Source organism: Lampetra fluviatilis, chromosome 67 (assembly GCF_964198595.1).
Source record: "Lampetra fluviatilis chromosome 67, kcLamFluv1.1, whole genome shotgun sequence".
Lineage (NCBI taxonomy): Eukaryota > Metazoa > Chordata > Hyperoartia > Petromyzontiformes > Petromyzontidae > Lampetra > Lampetra fluviatilis.
Window position 1 is genome coordinate 1,349,038 of NC_136341.1, and position 25,153 is coordinate 1,374,190.

A 25,153-nucleotide genomic window follows, 5' to 3' on the forward strand; every position below is an offset into this window, starting at 1 on the left:
GGCCGGCCACCCCCTCCCCTCCCACTCCGATTCCAGCAGTCCGGCACCCACCCACCCACCACCCACCATCCACCCACCATCCACCCACCACCCACGAAAAACCCACCACCCACCCACCACCCACCCTCCACCCACAACCCACCCACCACCCAACACCCACCACCCACCCACCCACCACCCACCCTCCGCCCACAACCCACCCACCACCCACCCACCACCCAACACCCACCACCCACCCACCACCCACCCTCCGCCCACAACCCACCAACCACCCACCCACCACCCAACACCCACCACCCACCCACTCACCCACCCACCCACCAACCCCCCTCCCCAACCAATTCCGCGTTTGGTTTGTTCCAGTTACGAATGCCTGAGAAAAAAATAATCCACGATGGTGGGGAGTGGGGGTGGTGGGGGGGTGGTGGGGGGGTGGTGGGGGGGTGTAAGGGGTGGGGGGGGGCAGTTCATAAACTGCGGGGGGGGGTGGGGGGGGTGGGGGTCCGTGCGGTCGCCCCCCCCCCTCCCACTACGTCGCCGCGCTAGCGGTGCTCGTCTTGCCGACGAGTTTGGCGTTCCCGGCAGCCTTGCTGCTCAATTTGCCGGCGGCGGCGGCTCCGGCAGCTGCCCGGCCGCCCGCTTGGGCCGACGACGAGGCCCCCGCAGTCACGGTGGCCCCCGGCACGGAGACCCCCGTGGCCCCCGTGGTGCCGGTGGTGCCGGTGGGAACGCCGGTCGCCGCCGCCGCCGCCGTATTGCCGCCGTTCATGGCCACGGGCGTCCCTGTGGCCTTGGTGCCCCCGCGGGAGGTCCACGGAGACTCGCCCAGGTTGTGCAGCGACGGCTCGCGGTACATGGCCACTGTGGGGGGTGGGGGTGGAGTGAGCGGTGGGGGGGGGGGAGAGGGGAGGGAGAGTAGGGAGGGAGGGAGGGAGGGAGCGATGGGGGGTGATGGGAGGGGGAGAGAGACAGGGATGGGAAGGGCAGGAGGGATAGGAGGAATGGAGGGAGGAAGGGAGTGGAGAGAGGGGGGACCAAGGAGGGAGCAATGGGAGGGATTCAAGGGATTGAACGGATGAGAGAGATGGGAGGGGGACGGAGGGATGGGAGGGACAGAAGGAGTGATTGGAGGGTGTCTTAGCGGTACAACGTGGTTCACCTACCGCCACATTCCCCTCAAACGAAACTCAACAAGTGGCAGCGGACAGGGGGAACTCAGCGGGCAGTCGATACGATTGGCTACGTCCAGCGCAAAAGAAGTTCAACATACGCACCGACGTACATCGCTGCCCATGTACTCGCGTAGACCCACACACTCGCGCAGAGACCTACAGACTCAACGCTACAACCTCACCGTCAGTCCCCTCCCTCCTGCCGGAATCGTCGCGGTACAAACGACAGCCAACAACCCAGGGCCTACACGTACAGCCTCATTGTCACCGTGCAGTGACCAATAGACTCAACACTGCCCACAGACTCATCACCATAGACTCATCACCATAGACTCAACACCATAGACTCAACACCATAGACTCAACACTGCCCATAGACTCAACACCATAGACTCATCACCATAGACTCATCACTGCACCACAGACTCAACACCATAGACTCATCACTGCACCATAGACTCAACACCATAGACTCATCACCATAGACTCAACACTGCACCATTTACTCAACACCATAGACTCAACACCATAGACTCATCACCATAGACTCAACACCATTTACTCAACACCATAGACTCAACACTGCCCACAGACTCATCACCATAGACTCATCACCATTTACTCAACACCATAGACTCAACACCATAGACTCAACACCATAGACTCAACACCATAGACTCATCACTGCACCACAGACTCAACACCATAGACTCATCACTGCACCATAGACTCAACACCATAGACTCATCACCATAGACTCAACACTGCACCATTTACTCAACACCATAGACTCAACACCATAGACTCAACACCATAGACTCAACACTGCACCATTTACTCAACACCATAGACTCAACACCATAGACTCAACACCATAGACTCAACACCATAGACTCATCACCATAGACTCATCACTGCACCATTTACTCAACACCATAGACTCAACACCATAGACTCAACACCATAGACTCATCACCATAGACTCAACACTGCACCATTTACTCAACACCATAGACTCAACACCATAGACTCAACACCATAGACTCATCACCATAGACTCAACACTGCACCATTTACTCAACACCATAGACTCAACACCATAGACTCAACACCATAGACTCAACACCATAGACTCAACACTGCACCATTTACTCAACACCATAGACTCAACACCATAGACTCAACACCATAGACTCAACACCATAGACTCATCACCATAGACTCATCACTGCACCATTTACTCAACACCATAGACTCAACACCATAGACTCAACACCATAGACTCATCACTGCACCATTTACTCAATACCATAGACTCAACACCATAGACTCATCACTGCCCATACAGAGAGGCGTGACCCCCCACCCAGCCCCCACACGGTGGTGCGGCCACCTTCGATGGGCTTGGGCAGGAAGTGTGCGCAGGGCTTAGTCTTCTTCACGTGATTCCCCTTCATGGGGCCGCCATCCTTGCCCAGGCCCAGGAACCAGGAGCGGCCCGACTCATGCTGCTTGTAGAGGGTGGAGGCGTAGATGACGTAGTAGTTCTGGTACACCGACTCCTTGAAGCGGCACTCCGGGGTGAAGCGCTCCTGATCACGTGGGGGGAGGGGGGGGACGCACCGTGGCGCGTCAGTTGAATAACGGTGGTGCTGCTTGTGTCGGGCGGTGGTGGCTGTGGTGGTGGCTGTGGTGGTGGTGGATGTGGTGGTGGTAGTGGTGGTGGGTGTTGTGGTGGTGGGTGTGGTGGTGGTGGCTGTGGTGGTGGCTGTGGTGGTGGGTGTGGTGGTGGTGGGTGTGGTGGTAGTGGATGTGGTGGTGGTAGTGGTGGTGGGTGTTGTGGTGGTGGGTGTGGTGGTGGTGGCTGTGGTGGTGGCTGTGGTGGTGGGTGTGGTGGTGGTGGGTGTGGTGGTAGTGGATGTGGTGGTGGTAGTGGTGGTGGTAGTGGTGGTGGGTGTTGTGGTGGTGGGTGTGGTGGTGGTGGCTGTGGTGGTGGCTGTGGTGGTGGGTGTGGTGGTGGTGGGTGTGGTGGTAGTGGATGTGGTGGTGGTAGTGGTGGTGGGTGTTGTGGTGGTGGGTGTGGTGGTGGTGGCTGTGGTGGTGGCTGTGGTGGTGGGTGTGGTGGTGGTGGGTGTGGTGGTAGTGGATGTGGTGGTGGTAGTGGTGGTGGTAGTGGTGGTGGGTGTTGTGGTGGTGGGTGTGGTGGTGGTGGCTGTGGTGGTGGCTGTGGTGGTGGGTGTGGTGGTGGTGGGTGTGGTGGTAGTGGATGTGGTGGTGGTAGTGGTGGTGGGTGTTGTGGTGGTGGGTGTGGTGGTGGTGGCTGTGGTGGTGGCTGTGGTGGTGGCTGTGGTGGTGGGTGTGGTGGTGGTGGGTGTGGTGGTGGCTGTGGTGGTGGCTGTGGTGGTGGCTGTGGTGGTGGCGGTGGTGGTGGTGGGTGTGGTGGTGGTAGTGGTGGTGGGTGTTGTGGTGGTGGGTATGGTGGTGGTGGGTGTGGTGGTGGTGGGTGTGGTGGTGGCTGTGGTGGTGGCGGTGGTGGTGGGTGTGGTGGTGGTGGGTGTGGTGGTAGTGGTGGCTGTGGTGGTGGTAGTGGTGGCTGTGGTGGGTGTGGTGGTGGTGGTAGTGGTGCTGTGGTGGTAGTAGTGCTGGCTGTGGTGTTGGTGGCTGTCGTGGTGGTGGCGGTGGTGGTAGTGGTGGCTGTGGTGGTGGCTGTGGTGGGTGTGGTGGTGGTGGTAGTGGTGCTGTGGTGGTAGTAGTGCTGGCTGTGGTGTTGGTGGCTGTCATGGTGGTGGTGGTGGTGGTAGTGGTGGCTGTGGTGGTGGTAGTGGTGGCTGTGGTGGGTGTGGTGGTGGTGGTAGTGGTGCTGTGGTGGTAGTAGTGCTGGCTGTGGTGTTGGTGGCTGTCGTGGTGGTGGCGGTGGTGGTAGTGGTGGCTGTGGTGGTGGCTGTGGTGGGTGTGGTGGTGGTGGTGGTAGTGGTGCTGTGGTGGTAGTAGTGCTGGCTGTGGTGTTGGTGGCTGTCGTGGTGGTGGCGGTGGTGGTAGTGGTGGCTGTGGTGGTGGCTGTGGTGGGTGTGGTGGTGGTGGTAGGTGTGCTGTGGTGGTAGTAGTGCTGGCTGTGGTGTTGGTGGCTGTCGTGGTGATGGCGGTGGTAGTAGTGGTGGCTGTGGTGGTGGCTGTGGTGGTGGCTGTGGTGGTGGTGGTAGTGGTGCTGTGGTGGTAGTAGTGCTGGCTGTGGTGTTGGTGGCTGTCGTGGTGGTGGCGGTGGTGGTAGTGGTGGCTGTGGTGGTGGTAGTGGTGGCTGTGGTGGGTGTGGTGGTGGTAGTGGTGCTGTAGTGGTAGTAGTGGTGGCTATGGTGTTGGTGGGTGTGGTGGTGGTGGGGGCTGTGTTGGTGGTGGCTGTCGTGGTGGTGGCGGTGGTGGTTGTGGTGGCTGTGGTGTTGGTCGCTGTTCCGGCATCGGCGCATCCACACAACATCATGGATGCATGCCGGGTCCAACCAAGAACATCTGCTGGACTACATAGTGACGGAACTGCGGATGCGGGCCTATGTCCTTGACACCAGGACCTACCGTGGAGCTGATCTGCCCTCTGACCATCGACTAGTCATCTGTAAGATGCGCCTGCCATTCTTCCACTCCGATGGTGGGTGTACACCCAGGACCCCATTCAAATCTAAGGTGGCCTGGTCTCAGCTAGCTGATGAAAGTTGCAAGCGAGAATTTCATCATCGCTTGCAGCTGGGTTGGCATCGTCCCCCACTCCTCCAGATGTCAAGGTGAAATGGGCGAGGTTTAGGACTTTGACTCAGGCAGCTGCAATGGCTGCTTTGGGTACACGGTCCAGACCTCCCCGGAGACCCTGGCTGACAGAGGAGGTGTTCAAGCTGGCTGATAAAAAGCGACAGGCCCACTCTCATCGTCTACAGCAGGGGTCCTCAAACTACGGCCCGCGGGCCACATGCGGCCCACCGAGGGCATTTATCCGGCCCATGGTCACTAATTGGGCTGCGCTGGTGAGCACTCATTGGGCTGCAGTGGTGGGCACTGATTGGGCTGCGGTGGCGAGCACTGATTGAGCTGCGGCGGTGGGCACTCATTGGGCTGCGCTGGTGAATGGTTCAATGGGCCAATTGACTGGACTTGCCCCCCAGGCCTAAGGCTGCCAGCCCTCCCCTGGCTGCGCTTGACTGGCTCTCCCTCCCTCAGCTCCCTCACTTGCCCCTCGGCTCCACTCCCAGTGATATTCCTGTGTGCTGAGTAAATGATAGAGGGGTAATAACAGAGTGATCTCTGATCTCTGGAGGGGCTGCCTGCTGTTTTCCCGTGCTGGTCAGTGACAGACAGCCAAGGAGTAGGAAACCCAATTTAAATGACAGTAAGTGCATTTATATTCTGATTGCTATTCAGTTGTATGAGGTTATATATGTTGTATGTTGTGTAAGCCCCGGTTCATACTGTTGCGATCTCTGAGCAGTGCGAGTTCAGCCATGTGCTTGTATGGCTGAACTTGCATTAGATTCGGAAGAAAAAAGGCACATGTGCCTTCTTTTTTCCTGCAGTGGAATCGGATCGCATGGGTCTTCTCCCCCATGCGATCAGATTCCTATGCGAGTTCGCAGATCGCACTGCGATCTGTGAACAAAACTGCAGGTGTAGCTTGATACAGCTAATCTGGCTGTGACGGTCCCACCTGATGACGGAGACTTGTGTTGCCTCCGAAACGTCGTGATTTTTGTTTTTATTTTATTTTACTTTCTACGTGACTTTACCGAAAAAAACCTAAAAAAAAAAAAACTAAGAAGATGATTCTTTGCAGTCACGAAAGCTTCAAATCTAGAATTAAGGTGTAGTTAACTTTTTAATGGCACCCGCACCAGTGTGAGCCTGGGGTAAAAGCGGAGTTCCCCCAATCAGACTGCATTGATGGGCAGTGCAGTCTGTATGTCTCTGTGTGGGCAAAGTTATTGCTGGTATATTGTTTTTGTAGCGCTGTATATATATTGGTATTTTACTAATAGCAATTTTGACTCCCTAGGAAACAATGATGTCAAGAAAGAGAACATTTGACTCAGAGTGTAGGATATTCAAAAAACAGTGGACTTATGATTACTTTTTCATCCAGTACAAGGAAAGAGCTGTGTGTCTGATATGCCAGAATATAGTGTCTGTGTTCAAAGAATACAATTTACGTCGACACTATGAAACTCAACATAAATATAAATATGATTGTTTGGTCGGAGAAGTGAGAAAAGATAAAATATTAAAAATGAAAAATACATTAACAACTCGGCTAAATATGTCGTCACTGCGAGCAAGTTTGCAAGTTGCCAAGCTAATAGCGTGCACTGGCAGACCATTCGTGGAGGGAGAATTTGTTAAAGGATGCCTTCTTTCTGTTGCCAAATAGATGTGTCCAGAGAAGGCCGATTTATTTAGTGCAGTGAGTCTTTCAGGACCTACAATTACACGGAGGATTGAAGAAATGGGAGACAATTTGCATCAGCATTTGCAAAACTCCGCAAACAAACTTTCCTATTTTTCCTCGGCACTCGACGAAAGCAATGATGTTCGTGATTCTGCACAACTTCTAATTTTTATTCGTGGGTCGAATGACTATTTCGAAGTCACAGAAGAGCTTGCTGCACTGCAAAGCATCAAAGGAACAATTACAGGAGAGGATATCTATGAAAAGGTTTGCCAAACTGTGAATGGTTTGGAGCTGAACTGGGCTAAACTAGCCAGTGTGACAACTGATGGTGCTCCTAGCATCATAGGTGGGACAAAGTCATTGTTATGCAAGTCCAAGTCGAGTCGCAAGTCATCAAATTCATGACTCGAGTCTGACTCGAGTCCAAGTCACATGACTCGAGTCCACATCTCATAGGTGGGACAAAGTCATTGTTATGCAAGTCCAAGTCGAGTCGCAAGTCATCAAATTCATGACTCGAGTCTGACTCGAGTCCAAGTCACATGACTCGAGTCCACATCTCATAGGTGGGACAAAGTCATTGTTATGCAAGTCCAAGTCGAGTCGCAAGTCATCAAATTCATGACTCGAGTCTGACTCGAGTCCAAGTCACATGACTCGAGTCCACATCTCATAGGTGGGACAAAGTCATTGTTATGCAAGTCCAAGTCGAGTCGCAAGTCATCAAATTCATGACTCGAGTCTGACTCGAGTCCAAGTCACATGACTCGAGTCCACATCTCATAGGTGGGACAAAGTCATTGTTATGCAAGTCCAAGTCGAGTCGCAAGTCATCAAATTCATGACTCGAGTCTGACTCGAGTCCAAGTCACATGACTCGAGTCCACATCTCATAGGTGGGACAAAGTCATTGTTATGCAAGTCCAAGTCGAGTCGCAAGTCATCAAATTCATGACTCGAGTCTGACTCGAGTCCAAGTCACATGACTCGAGTCCACATCTCAGAGGTGGGACAAAGTCATTGTTATGCAAGTCCAAGTCGAGTCGCAAGTCATCAAATTCATGACTCGAGTCTGACTCGAGTCCAAGTCACATGACTCGAGTCCACATCTCATAGGTGGGACAAAGTCATTGTTATGCAAGTCCAAGTCGAGTCGCAAGTCATCAAATTCATGACTCGAGTCTGACTCGAGTCCAAGTCACATGACTCGAGTCCACATCTCATAGGTGGGACAAAGTCATTGTTATGCAAGTCCAAGTCGAGTCGCAAGTCATCAAATTCATGACTCGAGTCTGACTCGAGTCCAAGTCACATGACTCGAGTCCACATCTCATAGGTGGGACAAAGTCATTGTTATGCAAGTCCAAGTCGAGTCGCAAGTCATCAAATTCATGACTCGAGTCTGACTCGAGTCCAAGTCACATGACTCGAGTCCACATCTCATAGGTGGGACAAAGTCATTGTTATGCAAGTCCAAGTCGAGTCGCAAGTCATCAAATTCATGACTCGAGTCTGACTCGAGTCCAAGTCACATGACTCGAGTCCACATCTCATAGGTGGGACAAAGTCATTGTTATGCAAGTCCAAGTCGAGTCGCAAGTCATCAAATTCATGACTCGAGTCTGACTCGAGTCCAAGTCACATGACTCGAGTCCACATCTCATAGGTGGGACAAAGTCATTGTTATGCAAGTCCAAGTCGAGTCGCAAGTCATCAAATTCATGACTCGAGTCTGACTCGAGTCCAAGTCACATGACTCGAGTCCACATCTCATAGGTGGGACAAAGTCATTGTTATGCAAGTCCAAGTCGAGTCGCAAGTCATCAAATTCATGACTCGAGTCTGACTCGAGTCCAAGTCACATGACTCGAGTCCACATCTCATAGGTGGGACAAAGTCATTGTTATGCAAGTCCAAGTCGAGTCGCAAGTCATCAAATTCATGACTCGAGTCTGACTCGAGTCCAAGTCACATGACTCGAGTCCACATCTCATAGGTGGGACAAAGTCATTGTTATGCAAGTCCAAGTCGAGTCGCAAGTCATCAAATTCATGACTCGAGTCTGACTCGAGTCCAAGTCACATGACTCGAGTCCACATCTCATAGGTGGGACAAAGTCATTGTTATGCAAGTCCAAGTCGAGTCGCAAGTCATCAAATTCATGACTCGAGTCTGACTCGAGTCCAAGTCACATGACTCGAGTCCACATCTCATAGGTGGGACAAAGTCATTGTTATGCAAGTCCAAGTCGAGTCGCAAGTCATCAAATTCATGACTCGAGTCTGACTCGAGTCCAAGTCACATGACTCGAGTCCACACCTCTGCCTAGCATGGTGGGGTCTAAGAAATGAGTATTTGCTCGCATTAACCAAAAGATGGACAAACATAACCATTCTCATCCAATAGCCATACACTGCCTCATCCACCAACAAGCGCTGTGTAGTAAATCTCTGAAGTGGGACTCTGTTAACTTCATTAGAGCTCATGCACTAAACCACAGACAATTTCAGGAATTTCTGTCTGAGCTAAATGTTGACTATGAAGATGTTCTGTACCACACAGAAGTCCGTTGGCTGAGTCGAGGGAGAGTTTTGAAACGTTTCTATGACTTCCACAGGTTACAGCTTTTCTGTTTTCAAAAAACAAAGAAGTACCAGAGCTCAATGATGCAGAATGGAAATGGCACCTTGCCTTTCTGACAGATGTAACAGAGCTACTCAACAGGAAAGGGGAAGCTCATCTGTGATATGCAATCACATGTCAAAGCATTTGAAATAATTAGGCCTCTTCATCAAACAAGTGAAGGAGGAAAACTTCTGCCATCTCCCCACAACTCAAAATCTGTTAGCGGAAAAACCATTGGTTGCATTCCCAAACAAAACATGTGTGGATTCACTGGAAAAATTGCAAAAGGAGTTCCAATTTAGATTTAAAGAGCTTCATCTCCATGAACATGACATACAGCTTTTCCGTAACCCATTTTCTATTGACATTGAAAATGTGGATACAATTTACCAAATGGAACTGGCTGAACTGCAGAATTGTGACTCTCTGAAAGACGCATTCAAGTCAAGCAGCCTTCATAATTTCTCTGCATCTCTCCCCTCTGAGACGTATCCTCATCTCAGGAACCATGCACTCAAAATGGCAACCATCTTTGGCAGCGCTTATGTCTGTGAACAAACTTTTTCCAGAATGAAACATTTGAAATCTCCAACCAGATCTAGACTAAGGGATGCACACTTGCATCACTTGTTACGACTAGCAGTGACACATATGGAACCGGACATTGGCCATCTCATTAGCCAAAAGCAGGCCCATAGTTCTCATTAAAATACTGGCAAGTTTGTTGATTTAACTTTACTTGTTCTTCATTTTAAATATTGTATTTGTTCCCGTTTAGTTTCTTCACTTCAAAATAAGATATATGCAGTGTGCAGAGGAATTTGTTCATAGTTTTTTTTAACTATAGTCCGGCCCTCCAACGGTCTGAGGGACAGTGCACTGGCCCCCTGTTTAAAACGTTTGAGGACCCCTGGTCTACAGCGTCCCACATCAGAGAATGAGGAGGCTTACCGCAGCCTTCGCTCGGAGGTTCGGAGAGCCGTGAGGCGCTGCAAGGATGGGTGGTGGTCGCGGGTTGCTGAGAAGATGGAGTCTGCCTCAGTGGCCCACGATCACAAATCACTATTTAACTCCATCAAAAAAAGTAACCTGCAGCGCCACACCTATCACCATCATTAGGGGGGAAAAACGGTGATCCAATCTCCGACCCCCAGGAGCAGGTTTGCAGATTTGCTGAGTATTTCTATGAAGTCCTGGGGGAGGGGAAATCCCTCGGCATGGAAAACATCGTGGGACAAAGTGGGGATGACCACTTTGAAGGAGGGTGGCGTTTGTGCACAGACTGCTCTACATGACATCATAACAACAGTCTGGACCACTGGACGGGTTCCGCAGGATTGGAAGGATGCCCTTGTGGTCCCCCTTCTTAAAGACTGTGACAACTACAGGGGCATCTCACTCCTCAGTGTGCCGGGAAAGGTCCTGGCAAGGATTATTCAACATCGCCTTGCTAGGCACGCTGAGGAGAGGTTTGCGGAGCCCCAATGTGATTTCAGGAAAGGGTGGTCCTGCACAGATGCCATATTTTCTGTCTGTTTGCTACGGCAGAGGTGTAGGGAATTCCGACAAGACCTACATCTCTGCTTTATTGACCTGGTCAAGGCCTATGATACCATCAGTAGGCCTGGGCTCTGGGTTGTGCTTCTTGCTTTTGGAGTCCCTGACCCTCTGCTCACGATCATTAAGGACCTTCATGATGGTGAGCGGGCCCGGGCAAAACTATGTGGTCGGGAGTCGGAGCCATTCCCTGTTCACCTTGGGGTGCGACAGGGATGTCTTCTGGCTCCAACATTATTTAACATATTTTTCGACCACGTGAAGCCCTTGATGCCTGTACCGGAGGAATTTCCATCTGGTACAGATATAATGGGAGGCTGATCGATGCCCGGGTGTGGTCAAGGGATGGCTCCCTATTGGTCAACCACGTTATCTATGCCGATGATCTGGTAATTGCCGCTAATTCAGAGGAGTTGGAGGCGCTGCTGCTGAAACTGGAGCGTGCCACTAAGAGGTGGGGCCTTACCATCAGCCCCACCAAAACTAAGCACCTGCCTGGGTATTTTGTAGGCAGTCGCCCTCCAGCAACATCGGAGGGCGGAGGAGCGACGCTCACAACAACGAGCGGAGCGCCGGGTGGCTAAAGCACAGCAAGTTGGCACAGTAGGGGGCACAGGTGGTGCATCAGCCAGTCATCTCGGTCATCTCGGTCAGTCGACCCGTGGCACCTGCTGGGTCTGCCCCGTGACCTCCTGCCAGCGGGCGTTCGACACTTCACGTGGCCTCAAGGTGCACATGGCCTGGCACAAGCGTCGTGGTGACGTCACCGCCAATTAGTGGCGAATGGCGGTTGTTGTTGTTGTGTTGGTGGCTGTCGTGGTGGTGGTGGTGGCTGTGGTGATCGCTGTGGTTGGTGGTGGTGGCTGTGGTGGTGGCTGTGGTGGTGGCTGTGGTGGTGGTGGTGGTGGTGATGCCTGCCCCCGTGCCCCCCCCGCACCGAGGTGTAGAGGAAGCCGCTGACGTTCATGGCGATGTAGAGGCCGGACTTCACTCCCTGGATGGCGACGACGCGCAGACCCACGGGGATCAGGTTAAAGAGCGCTGCACACACAGAGCACACACACACACACACAGAGCACACACACAGAACACACACACACAGAGCACACACACACACAGAGCACACACACACACACAGAGCACACACACACACACAGACAGGGGATCAGGTTAAAGAGCGCTGCACACACAGAGCACACACACACACACACAGAGCACACACACACACAGAGCACACACACACACAGAGCACACACACACACAGAGCACACACACACAGAGCACACACAAAGAGTGCACATACACACACAGAACACACACACAGAGAACACACACACACAGAGCACACACACACACAGAGCACACACACACACACAGAGCACACACACAGAACACACACACACATAGCACACACAGAGCACACACACACACAGAGCACACACATAGCACACACACACACACACAGAGCACACACACACACACACAGAGCACACACACACAGAGCACACACACACACACAGAGCACACACAAAGAGCACACACACACAGAGCACACACACAGAGCACACACAAACAGAAAGCGCGCACACACACACACACAGCACACACACACAGAAAGCGCGCACACACACAGAGCACACACACAGAGCACACACAAACAGAAAGCGCGCACACACACACACACAGCACACACACACAGAGCACACACACACACACAGAGCACACACACAGAGCACACACACACACAGAAAGCGCGCACACACACAGAGCACACACACAGAGCACACACACACACAACACACACACAGAACACACACACACACACACAGAACACACAGACACACAGAACACACACACACACAGAGCACACACATAGCACACACACACACAGAACACACACACACACAGAGCACACACACACACAGAGCACACACACACACGCACAGAGCACACACACACAGAGCACACACACACACAGAGCACACACACACACAGAGCACACACACACACACAGAGCACACACACACACACAGAGCACACACACACAGAACACACACACACACAGAGCACACACACACACAGAGCACACACACACACAGAGCACACACACACAGAGCACACACACACAGAGCACACACACACACAGAGACACACACACACACAGAGCACACACACACAGAGCACACACACACAGAGCACACACACACACAGATACACACACACACACACACAGAGCACACACACACAGAGCACACACACACAGAGCACACACACACACAGAGCACACACACACAGAGCACACACACACAGAGCACACACACACACAGAGCACACACACACACAGAGCACACACACACACAGAGCACACACACACAGAGCACACACACACACACAGCACACACACAGAGCACACACACAGAGCACACACACACACACACAGAGCACACACAGAACACACACACACACACAGAGCACACACATAGCACACACACACACAGAGCACACACACACACACAGAGCACACACACACATAGCACACACACACACACAGAGCACACACACACACAGAACACACACACACAGAGCACACACATAGCACACACACACACAGAGCACACACACACACACACACAGAGCACACACACACAGAACACACACACACACACAGAGCACACACACACAGAACACACACACACACAGAGCACACACACATAGCACACACACACACAGAACACACACACAGAGCACACACACACACAGAGCACACACACAGAACACACACACACAGAGCACACACACACAGAGCACACACACACACAGAGCACACACACACACAGAGCACACACACACACACAGAACACACACACACACAGAGCACACACACACACAGAGCACACACACACACAGAACACACACACACACAGCACACACACAGAGCACACACACACACAGAGCACACACACACACAGAGCACACACACACAGAGCACACACACACAGAGCACACACACACACAGAGCACACACACACACAGAGCACACACACACACACAAAGCACACACACACACAGAGCACACACACACACACACAGAGCACACACACACACACAAAGCACACACACACACAGAGCACACACACACACACACAGAGCACACACACACACAGAGCACACACACACACACAGAGCACACACACACACAGAGCACACACACACACACACAGAGCACACACACACACAGAGCACACACACACACACAGAGCACACACACACACAGAGCACACACACACACAGAGCACACACACACACACACAGAGCACACACACAGAGCACACACACACACACAGAGCACACACACACACACATAGCACACACACACACACACAGAGCACACACACACACAGAGCACACACACACACACACAGAACACACACACACACAGAGCACACACACACAGCACAGCACACACACAGAGCACACACACACACAGCACACACACACACACACAGAACACACACACACAGAGCACACACACACACAGCACACACACAGAGCACACACACACACAGCACACACACACACAGAACACACACACACACAGAGCACACACACACAGCACACACACAGAGCACACACACACACAGCACACACACACACAGAACACACACACACACAGAGCACACACACACAGCACACACACAGAACACACACACACACAGAGCACACACACACACATAGCACACACACACACACAGAACACACACACACAGAGCACACACACACAGCACACACACATAGCACACACACACACACACAGCACACACACACACATAGCACACACACACACACACAGCACACACACACACACACAGCACACACACACACAGAGCACACACACACACACACAGCACACACACAGAGCACACACACACACACACAGAGCACACACACACACAGAACACACACACACACACACACACAGAACACACACAGAGCACACACACACACAGAGCACACACACACACACATAGCACACACACACACACACATAGCACACACACACACAGAGCACACACACACAGAGCACACACACACAGCACACACACACACACAGAGCACACACACACACACAGAGCACACACACACACATAGCACACACACACAGCACACACACAGAACACACACACACACAGAGCACACACACACACACATAGCACACACACACACACACAGAGCACACACACACACAGAGCACACACACACAGCACACACACAGAGCACACACACACACAGAGAGCACACACACACACAGAGCACACACACACAGAGCACACACACACAGAACACACACACACAGAGCACACACACACACAGAACACACACACACACACAGCACACACACACACACAGAGCACACAGAGCACACACACAGCACACACACACACAGAGCACACACACACACAGAGCACACACACACAGAGCACACACACACACACACAGAGCACACACACACACAGAGCACACACACACACACAGAGCACACAGAGCACACACACAGCACACACACACACAGAGCACACACACACACAGAGCACACACACACACAGAGCACACACACACACACAGAGAGCACACACACACACACACACAGAGCACACAGAGCACACACACAGCACACACACACACAGAGCACACACACACACAGAGCACACACACACACACAGCACACACACACACACAGAGCACACAGAGCACACACACAGCACACACACACACAGAGCACACACACACACAGAGCACACACACACACAGAGCACACACACACACACAGAGCACACACACACACAGAGCACACACACACACAGAGCACACACACACACAGCACACACACACACAGAGCACACACACACAGAGCACACACACACAGAGCACACACACACAGAGCACACACACACACAGCACACACAGAGAGCACACACACACACACAGAGCACACACAGAGCACACACACACACAGAGAGCACACACACACAGAGAACACACACACATAGCACACACACACACATAGCACACACACACACAGAACACACACACACACAGAGCACACACACACAGAGCACACACACCCAGAGAGCACACACATACACACAGAGAGACGGTGTAGTGGGTGTAGTGGGTGGCAGGGTGGGTGGAGTGGTGTAGTGGGGGGTAGGTGTAGTGGGGGGCAGGGTGGGTGTAGTGGGGGGCAGAGTGGGTGGGTGTAGTGGGGGGTGGAGTGGGTGGGTGTAGTGGGGGGGCAGGGTGGGTGGGTGTAGTGGGGGGTGGAGTGGGTGGTTGTAGTGGGGGGCAGGGTGGGTGTAGTGGGGGGCAGAGTGGGTGGGTGTAGTAGGGGGTGGAGTGGGTGGGTGTAGTGGGGGGCAGGGTGGGTGGGTGTAGTGGGGGGTGGAGTGGGGGGTGTAGTGGGGGGTGGAGTGGGTGGATGGTGGGGGGTGACTTGCCAAGGTGACACGCGCTGTCATCATTAACCGGCGCGTCGCAGAGAATCCAGTAGCACAAAGATCACCGCCACCACCAATTCACATCGCTACCATCACTCTCATGATTCATCATCATCACTACCACCACCACCACCATCATCACTACCATCACTCATCATCATCCATCATCATCATCATCACTACCATCACACTCATCATCATCCATCATCACTACCACCACCACCACCATCATCATCACTACCACCATCATCATCACCACCACCACCATCATCATCCTTCATCCCTACCATCACTCTCATCATTAATCATCATCATCACTACCACCATCATCATCGCTACCATCACTCATCACTCTCATCATCCATCATCACTACCATCATAATCATCCATCATCACTACCATCACACTCATCATTAAGCATCATCCATATCACCACCACCATCATCACTACCATCACTCTCATCATCATCCATCATCACTACCATCATCATCATCCATCATCACTACCATCATCATCATTACTGCCATCACACTCATCACTGCCATCACCATCATCACTACCATCACACTCATCATTCATCATCACTACCATCACACTCATCATTCATCATCACTACCATCATCATCATCACTGCCACTACCATCACACTCACCACTGTCACTATCATCAGTCACCACTCTCATTAACCATCGTCATCGTCACTATCATCATCGTCACTAACATCACCATCGTCACTAACATCACAGTCATCACCACCTCTATCACACTTATCACTGTTATCGTCCTGGGTCTGGGTGTCTCTCTCTCAGGGGGTTCACAATGGCCGTGTCAGAGACACTGAGAGACTAGGTTCAAGCTCTGGGTCTGGGTGTCTCTCTCTCTCATGGGGTTCAGGATGGCCGTGTCAGAGACACTGAGAACCTGGGTTCAGGGTTCAAGCCCTGGGTCTGGGTCTCTCTCTCTCGGGGGTTCACAATGGCCGTGTCAGAGACACTGAGAGACTAGGTTCAAGCCCTGGGTCTGGGTGTCTCTCTCTCTCATGGGGTTCAGGATGGCCGTGTCAGAGACACTGAGAACCTGGGTTCAGGGTTCAAGCCCTGGGTCTGGGTCTCTCTCTCTCGGGGGTTCACAATGGCCGTGTCAGAGACACTGAGAGACTAGGTTCAAGCCCTGGGTCTGGGTGTCTCTCAGGGGGTTCACAATGGCCGTGTCAGAGACACTGAGAGTCTGGGTTCGAGCCCTGGGTCTGGGTGTCTCTCTCTCTCTCAGGGGGTTCACGATGGCCGTGTCAGAGACACTGAGGGTCTGGGTTCAAGCCCTGGGTCTGGGTGTCTCTCTCTCTCAGGGGGTTCACAATGGCCGTGTCAGAGACACTGAGAGTCTGGGTTCAAGCCCTGGGTCTGGGTGTCTCTCTCTCTCTCAGGGGGTTCACGATGGCCGTGTCAGAGACACTGAGAGTCTGGGTTCAAGCCCTGGGTCTGGGTGTCTCTCTCTCTCAGGGGGTTCACAATGGCCGTGTCAGAGACACCGAGATCCTGGGTTCAAGCCCTGGGTCTGGGTGTCTCTCTCTCTCAGGGGGTCCACAATGGCCGTGTCAGAGACACTGAGATCCTGGGTTCAAGCCATTCACTCACTTAGTCACCCACTCACCCACACATTCACTCACCCACTCACTCACCCACTATTCACTTACTCACCCACTTACCGACTCACTCACCCACCCACTCACTCACCTGCTACTCACCCACTACTCACTCACTCACCCACTCACCCACCCACCCACTCACCCACCCACTCACTCATCCACCCACTCACCCACTCACTCACCCATTCACCCACTCACCCACTCACTTTTCATTCACCCACCCACTCACCCACTCACTCACACACCCACCCACTCACCCACTCACTCACCCACTCACCCACCCACCCACTCACCCACCCACTCACCCACTCAGTCACTCACTCAGTCACTCACCCACTCACTCACTCACCCACTCACCCACCCACTCACCCACTCACTCACTCACCCACCCACCCACCCACTCACTCACTCACTCACTCACCCACTCACTCACCCACTCACTCATTCACCCACTCACTCACCCACTCACTCACTCACCCACTCAGTCACCCACTCACTCATTCATTCATTCACCCACCCACTCACCCACTCACTCACCCACTCACCCACACACTCACTCACTCACCCACTCACTCACTCACCCACTCACCCACTCACTCATTCATTCACCCACCCACTCACTCACTCACCCACACACTCACCCACCCACTCACCCACTCACCCACCCACCCACTCACTCACCCACACATTCACTCACTCACTCACTCACCCACTCACTCATTCATTCACCCACCCACTCACCCACTCACGCACTCACCCACTCACTCACCCACCCACTCACCCACTCAATCACCCACTCACTCATTCATTCACCCACCCACTCACCCACTCACACACTCACCCCACCCACTCACCCATACACTCACCCACACACTCACCTACACACTCACCCACCCACCCACCCACTCACTCACCCACACATTCACTCACTCACTCACTCACTCACTCACCCACTCACTCACTCACTCACCCACACACTCACCCACACACTCACCCACTCACTCACCCACCCACTCACCCACTCAATCACCCACTCACTCATTCATTCACCCACCCACCCACTCACCCACTCACTCACCCACTCACCCACTCACCCACTCACTCATTCACCCACCCACACACTCACCCACTCACTCACCCACACACTCACCCACACACTCACCCACTCAATCACCCACTCACCCACCCACTCACCCACACACTCACCCACTCACTCACCCACCCACTCACCCACCCACTCACCCACTCACTCATTCATTCACTCACCCACTCACCCACTCACACACTCACCCACCCACTCACCCACACACTCACCCACACACTCACCTACACACTCACCCACCCACCCACCCACTCACTCACCCACACATTCACTCACTCACTCACTCACCCACTCACTCACTCACCCACTCACTCACCCACTCACTCATTCACCCACTCACTCACTCACCCACTCAGTCACCCACTCATTCATTCATTCATTCACCCACCCACTCACCCACTCACTCACCCACTCACCCACACACTCACTCACCCACTCACTCACTCACCCACTCACCCACTCACTCATTCATTCACCCACCCACTCACCCACCCACTCACTCACCCACCCACTCACCCACCCACACACTCACTCATTCACCCACCCACACACACACCCACTCACTCACTCACCCACACACTCACCCACACACTCACCCACCCACTCACCCACTCAATCACCCACTCACTCATTCATTCACCCACCCACTCACCCACTCACCCACTCACCCACACACTCACCCACCCACTCACTCACCCACCCACTCACTCACCCACCCACTCACTCATTCACCCACCCACACACTCACCCACTCACTCACCCACTCACCCACCCACTCACTCACCCACACATTCACTCACTCACCCACTCATTCATTCACCCACCCACTCACCCACCCACTCACTCACCCACCCACTCACCCACCCACACACTCACCCACCCACTCACTCATTCACCCACCCACACACACACCCACTCACTCACTCACCCACCCACACTCACCCACACACTCACCCACCCACTCACCCACTCAATCACCCACTCATTCATTCACCCACCCACTCACCCACTCACTCACTCACCCACACACTCACCCACACACTCACTCACCCACTCACTCACCCACTCACCCACCCACCCACTCATTCACCCACACATTCACTCACTCACTCACCCACTCACTCATTCATTCACCCACCCACTCACCCACTCACGCACTCACCCACCCACTCACTCACCCACCCACTCACCCACTCACCCACCCACACACTCACCCACACACTCACCCACCCACACACTCACCCACACACTCACTCACCCACACACTCACCCACACACTCACCCACCCACTCACTCACCCACTCACCCACCCACTCACTCATTCACCCACCCACACACTCACCCACACACTCACCCACACACTCACCCACACACTCACCCACCCACACACTCACTCACCCACTCACCCACTCACCCACACACTCACCCACACACTCACTCACCCACACACTCACCCACACACTCACCCACCCACACACTCACCCACCCACACACTCACCCACACACTCACCCACACACTCACCCACCCACTCACTCACCCACACACCCACCCACACACTCACTCACCCACTCACTCACCCACCCACTCACTCACCCACATTGAGGGGAGGGGGACAGGAGGGGTGGGGGGAAGGACGGAGGGGGGAGGGGCGTGGGGGGCGTGGGGGGCTCCGAGGCCCCCACCGACTCCGCGAAGAGTAAAAATCCGGCGGTTGCCGTGGCAACGCGGGCGGCGGCGCGGCCAGGCAACGCGCTCCTCGTGAGCGTGACGAGCGGCGCGGCAAGGGCGCGGCGCTCGTGCGCATGCGCGGGAAACCACCCGCCCCTCCCCTCCACCCCCCAAAGCCCTCCCACCCACTTCACACCTCCCCCCCCCCCACAGGCTCACAATGGCAGAGGGTGGCGGATGACAGTGGTGATGATTCTGCGTCTCTCGAACACTCAACCACTACTCACTCACCCACTTACTCACTCAGTCACCCACTCACTCACTCAGTCACCCACTCACCCACACACTCACCCACTCACTCTAACACCCACCCACTCACTCACCCACACACTCACTCAGTCACTCACTCACTCACCCACACACCCACTCATCCGCTACTCACCCACTCACTCACTCAGTCACCCACTCACTCACTCAGTCACCCACTCACTCACCCACACACTCACTCACACGCTCACTCACTCACCCACCCACTCACCCACACATTCACTCACCCACTCACTCACCCACCCACTCACTCACCCACTCACCCACACATTCACTCACCCACTCACTCACCCACTCACCTGCTACTCACCCACCCACCCACCCACTCATTCACCAACCCACTCATTCATCCACTCACTCACTCACCCACTCACCTCACCCACTCACCCACCCACAACACTCACCCACTCACTCACTCACCCACTCACCTCACCCACTCACCCACCCACAACACTCACCCACTCACTCACTCACCCACACACTCACTCACCCACATACTCACTCACCTCATACACTTACTCACCCACTCACCTCACCCACCCACTCACTCACCCACTCACCTCACCCACTCACCCACCCACTCTCTCACCCACCCACTCACTCACCAACTCACTCACCAATCCACTCACTCATCCACCCACTCACCCACACACTCACCCACACACTCACCCACCCACTCACCCACCCATTTACTCACCCACCCACTCACCCACCCACCCACACACTTACTCACCCACCCATTTACTCAACCACCCATTTACTGACCAACACACTCACTCACCCACACACTCACTCACCCACACACTCACTCACCCACACACTCACTCACCCACACACTCACCCTATCGCTCACACATTTACTCTCCACCCCAGAATCTCAGCAGTGTCAACTCACTGTCTCTGACACGGCCATTGTGAACCCCCTGAGAGAGAGAGACACCCAGACCCAGGGCTTGAATCCAGGGTCTCAATGTCACTGACACGGCCATCGTGAACCCCCTGAGAGAGACACCCAGACCCAGGCTCTCAATGTCTCTGACACGGCCATTGTGAACCCCCTGAGAGAGAGACACCCAGACCCAGGCTCTCAGTGTATCTGACACGGCCATTGTGAACCCCCTGAGAGAGAGACACCCAGACCCAGGCTCTCAGTGTATCTGACACGGCCATTGTGAACCCCCTGAGAGAGAGAGACACCCAGACCCAGGCTCTCAGTGTCTCTGACACGGCCATTGTGAACCCCCTGAGAGAGAGACACCCAGACCCAGGCTCTCAGTGTATCTGACACGGCCATCGTGAACCCCCTGAGAGAGAGACACCCAGACACAGGGCTTGAACCCAGGATCTCAGTGTCTCTGACACGGCCATTGTGAACCCCCTGAGAGAGAGACACCCAGACCCAGGGTCTCAATGTCTCTGACACGGCCATTGTGATCCCACTGAAAGGGATGTAGACCCCAGTGCTTAGCGCTACGCTGCGCTGCCAACCCGGTGACCCACGTTCGATTCCCGCTCACGGCAGACACCAGTGACAATTATCTGAACCGGTCTTGGGCCTCCCCTAGGTCGACTCAGCCTCAAATGAGTACCGGGTGCGGTGTGTAAGCCTCGCCACTGGGAGAGACAAAGGCGGTCGGGCGTGGTGCTGGCCACCCACCCCCTCGTGGCCACAGTGCCGGTAGCCTTCATAGGTGCTCGCTAACAGCACTTGCCCCAACGGTCTATAGGGGGAATCTTTGTCTTCATCTTGTGTGTCCATGCGCGTGTGTCCCCGCGTGTGTCCGAGCGTGTGTCCGTGTGCGTGTGTGTCTGTGTGCGTGTGTGCGTGCGTGTGTGCGTGTGTCTGTGCGTGTGTCCGTGCGTGTGTCCGTGCGCGTATGTTCGTGTGTCTGTATGCGTGTATCCGTGTGCGTGTTTGTCTGTGTGTGCGTGTGTCCGTGCGTGTGTGTCTGTGTGTGCGTGTGTCCGTGTGTCCATGCGTGTGTCCGTGTGCGTGTATCCGTGTGCGTGTGTCCGTGCGCGTGTGTCCGTGTGTCAGTGTGCGTGTGTCCGTGCGTGTGTCCGTGCGCGTGTGTCCGTGTGCGTGTGTCCGTGCGCGTGTGTCCGTGTGTCAGTGTTCGTGTGTCCGTGTGCGTGTGTCCGTACGTGTGTCCGTGTGCGTGTGTCCGTGTGTCTGTGTGCGTGTGTCCGTGTGCATGTGTCTGTGCGTGTGCGTGTGTCCGTGTGTGCGTGTGTCCGTGTATGCGTGTGTGCGTGTGTCCGTGTGTGTGTGCGTGCGTGTGTCTGTGTGCGTGTGTCCATGCGCGTGTGTCCGTGTGTCAGTGTGCGTGTGTCCGTGTGCGTGTGTTCGTGCGCGTGTGTCCGTGTGCGTGTGTCCGTGTGTGTCTGTGTGTGTGCGTGCGTGTGTCTGTGTGCGTGTGTCCGTGCGCGTGTGTCCGTGTGTCAGTGTGCGTGTGTCCGTGCGCGTGTGTTCGTGCGCGTGTGTCCGTGTGCGTGTGTCTGTGTGCGTGTGTGCGCGTGTCTGTGTGTCTGTGTCTGCGAGTGTGTCCGCGTGCGTGTGTCCGTGTGCGTGTGTCCGCGTGCGTGTGTCCGTGTGCGTGTGTCCGTGTGTCTGTGTGCGTGTGTGCGTGTGTGCGTGTGCGCAGCGCCCTCACCCAGGTGGCTGCCCTCGTCCTTGGTGCCGCCGATGGCGCCCTCGCCGTGGATCTGCAGGTAGTAGCCCTGGCGGCAGTGGAGCCGCGTCACGATGCCCTTCAGCTGGAGCTCTGCACGGCGCACACGGACAGACGCACGCACCCACAGAGGTGTCACTGCTAGCAAGAGACGGGGGCAAGGGCTGTTACACAGACAAAGGTGTCACTGCTAGCAAGAGACGGGGGCAAGGGCTGTTACACAGACAAAGGTGTCACTGCTAGCAAGAGATGGGGGCAAGGGCTGCTACACAGACAAAGGTGTCACTGCTAGCAAGAGATGGGGGCAAGTGCTGCTACACAGACAAAGGTGTCACTGCTAGCAAGTGATGGGGGCAAGTGCTGCTACACAGACAAAGGTGTCACTGCTAGCAAGAGATGGGGGCAAGGGCTGTTACACAGACAAAGGTGTCACTGCTAGCAAGAGATGGGGGCAAGTGCTGCTACACAGACAAAGGTGTCACTGCTAGCAAGAGATGGGGCAAGTGCTGTTACACAGACAAAGGTGTCACTGCTAGCAAGAGACGGGGGCAAGTGCTGCTACACAGACAACATAGCGCGGCACTTTCCACTCCATTTCCGCTCCATCGAAAAAAAAGTCAAACTACGACTTTTCGATTATGTTACCAGGTCTGGCCCCACTACTGAGCTGCTACGTAGCTCTCGTTCACAGGTGACCCCACGACCCCGCGACCCCGCGACCCCTCGACCCCGCGACCCCGCAGCCATCGTCATCGTCGTCATCGCCGTGGAAATTCATAGCGGTGATGTTGATTCTAAATTTGGAGGGGAAGAACCGGCAGGGAGGTGGTGAAAAGTCCACGCGACCACGAGGAGAGAGAGACGCAGACTCCAAATATACAGCAGCAGCAGCAGGCATCGTCAGGGGTCGGGATCGCACCCGCGACCTCCTGTAGACCAGGCGAGGTAGTCAACATCTCCTAGCCACCGTGATGATGATGAGAGAGACGCAGACTCCAAATATACAGCAGTAGCAGGTCATCGTCAGGGTCGGGATCGAACCCACGACCTCCTGTAGACCAGGCGAGGCAGTCAACATCTCCTAGCCACCGTGATGATGATGATGAGAGACACAGACCTCCTGTAGACCAGGCGAGGCAGTCAACATCTCCTAGCCACCGTGATGATGATGATGAGAGAGACGCAGACTCCAAATATACAGCAGCAGCAGCAGGCATCGCCAGGGGTCGGGATCGAACCCACGACCTCCTGTAGACCAGGCGAGGCAGTCAACATCTCCTAGCCACCGTGATGATGATGAGAGAGAGAGACGCAAACTCCAAATATACAGCAGCAGCAGGCATCGTCAGGGGTCGGGATCGAACCCACGACCTCCTGTAGACCAGGCGAGGCAGTCAACATCTGCCTGTCCGCCGCGCGAGCCCCGTGGCGGAGCCGCGAGGTGGCCCGTCGAGACGACGACG

At 54.4% G+C, this 25,153-nt stretch overlaps 1 protein-coding gene across 2 annotated transcripts in view; it reads right to left on the reverse strand.

Moving 5' to 3' along the window:
• Positions 1–460: 460 nt before the first annotated feature.
• LOC144952368 (fibroblast growth factor 14-like) overlaps positions 461–25,153 on the reverse strand; it is a 176,832-nt gene continuing 152,139 nt past the window's right edge. For both annotated transcript variants that reach the window (XM_078882758.1, XM_078882757.1), the window contains exons 2-5: positions 23,673–23,783; positions 11,717–11,820; positions 2,566–2,764; positions 461–861 (exon numbers count right to left, since the gene is read on the reverse strand). In XM_078882758.1, coding sequence (XP_078738884.1) covers positions 530–861; positions 2,566–2,764; positions 11,717–11,820; positions 23,673–23,783 — 746 coding nt within the window. In that variant the 3' untranslated portion in view covers positions 461–529. The remainder of the gene's footprint in view (positions 862–2,565; positions 2,765–11,716; positions 11,821–23,672; positions 23,784–25,153) is intronic.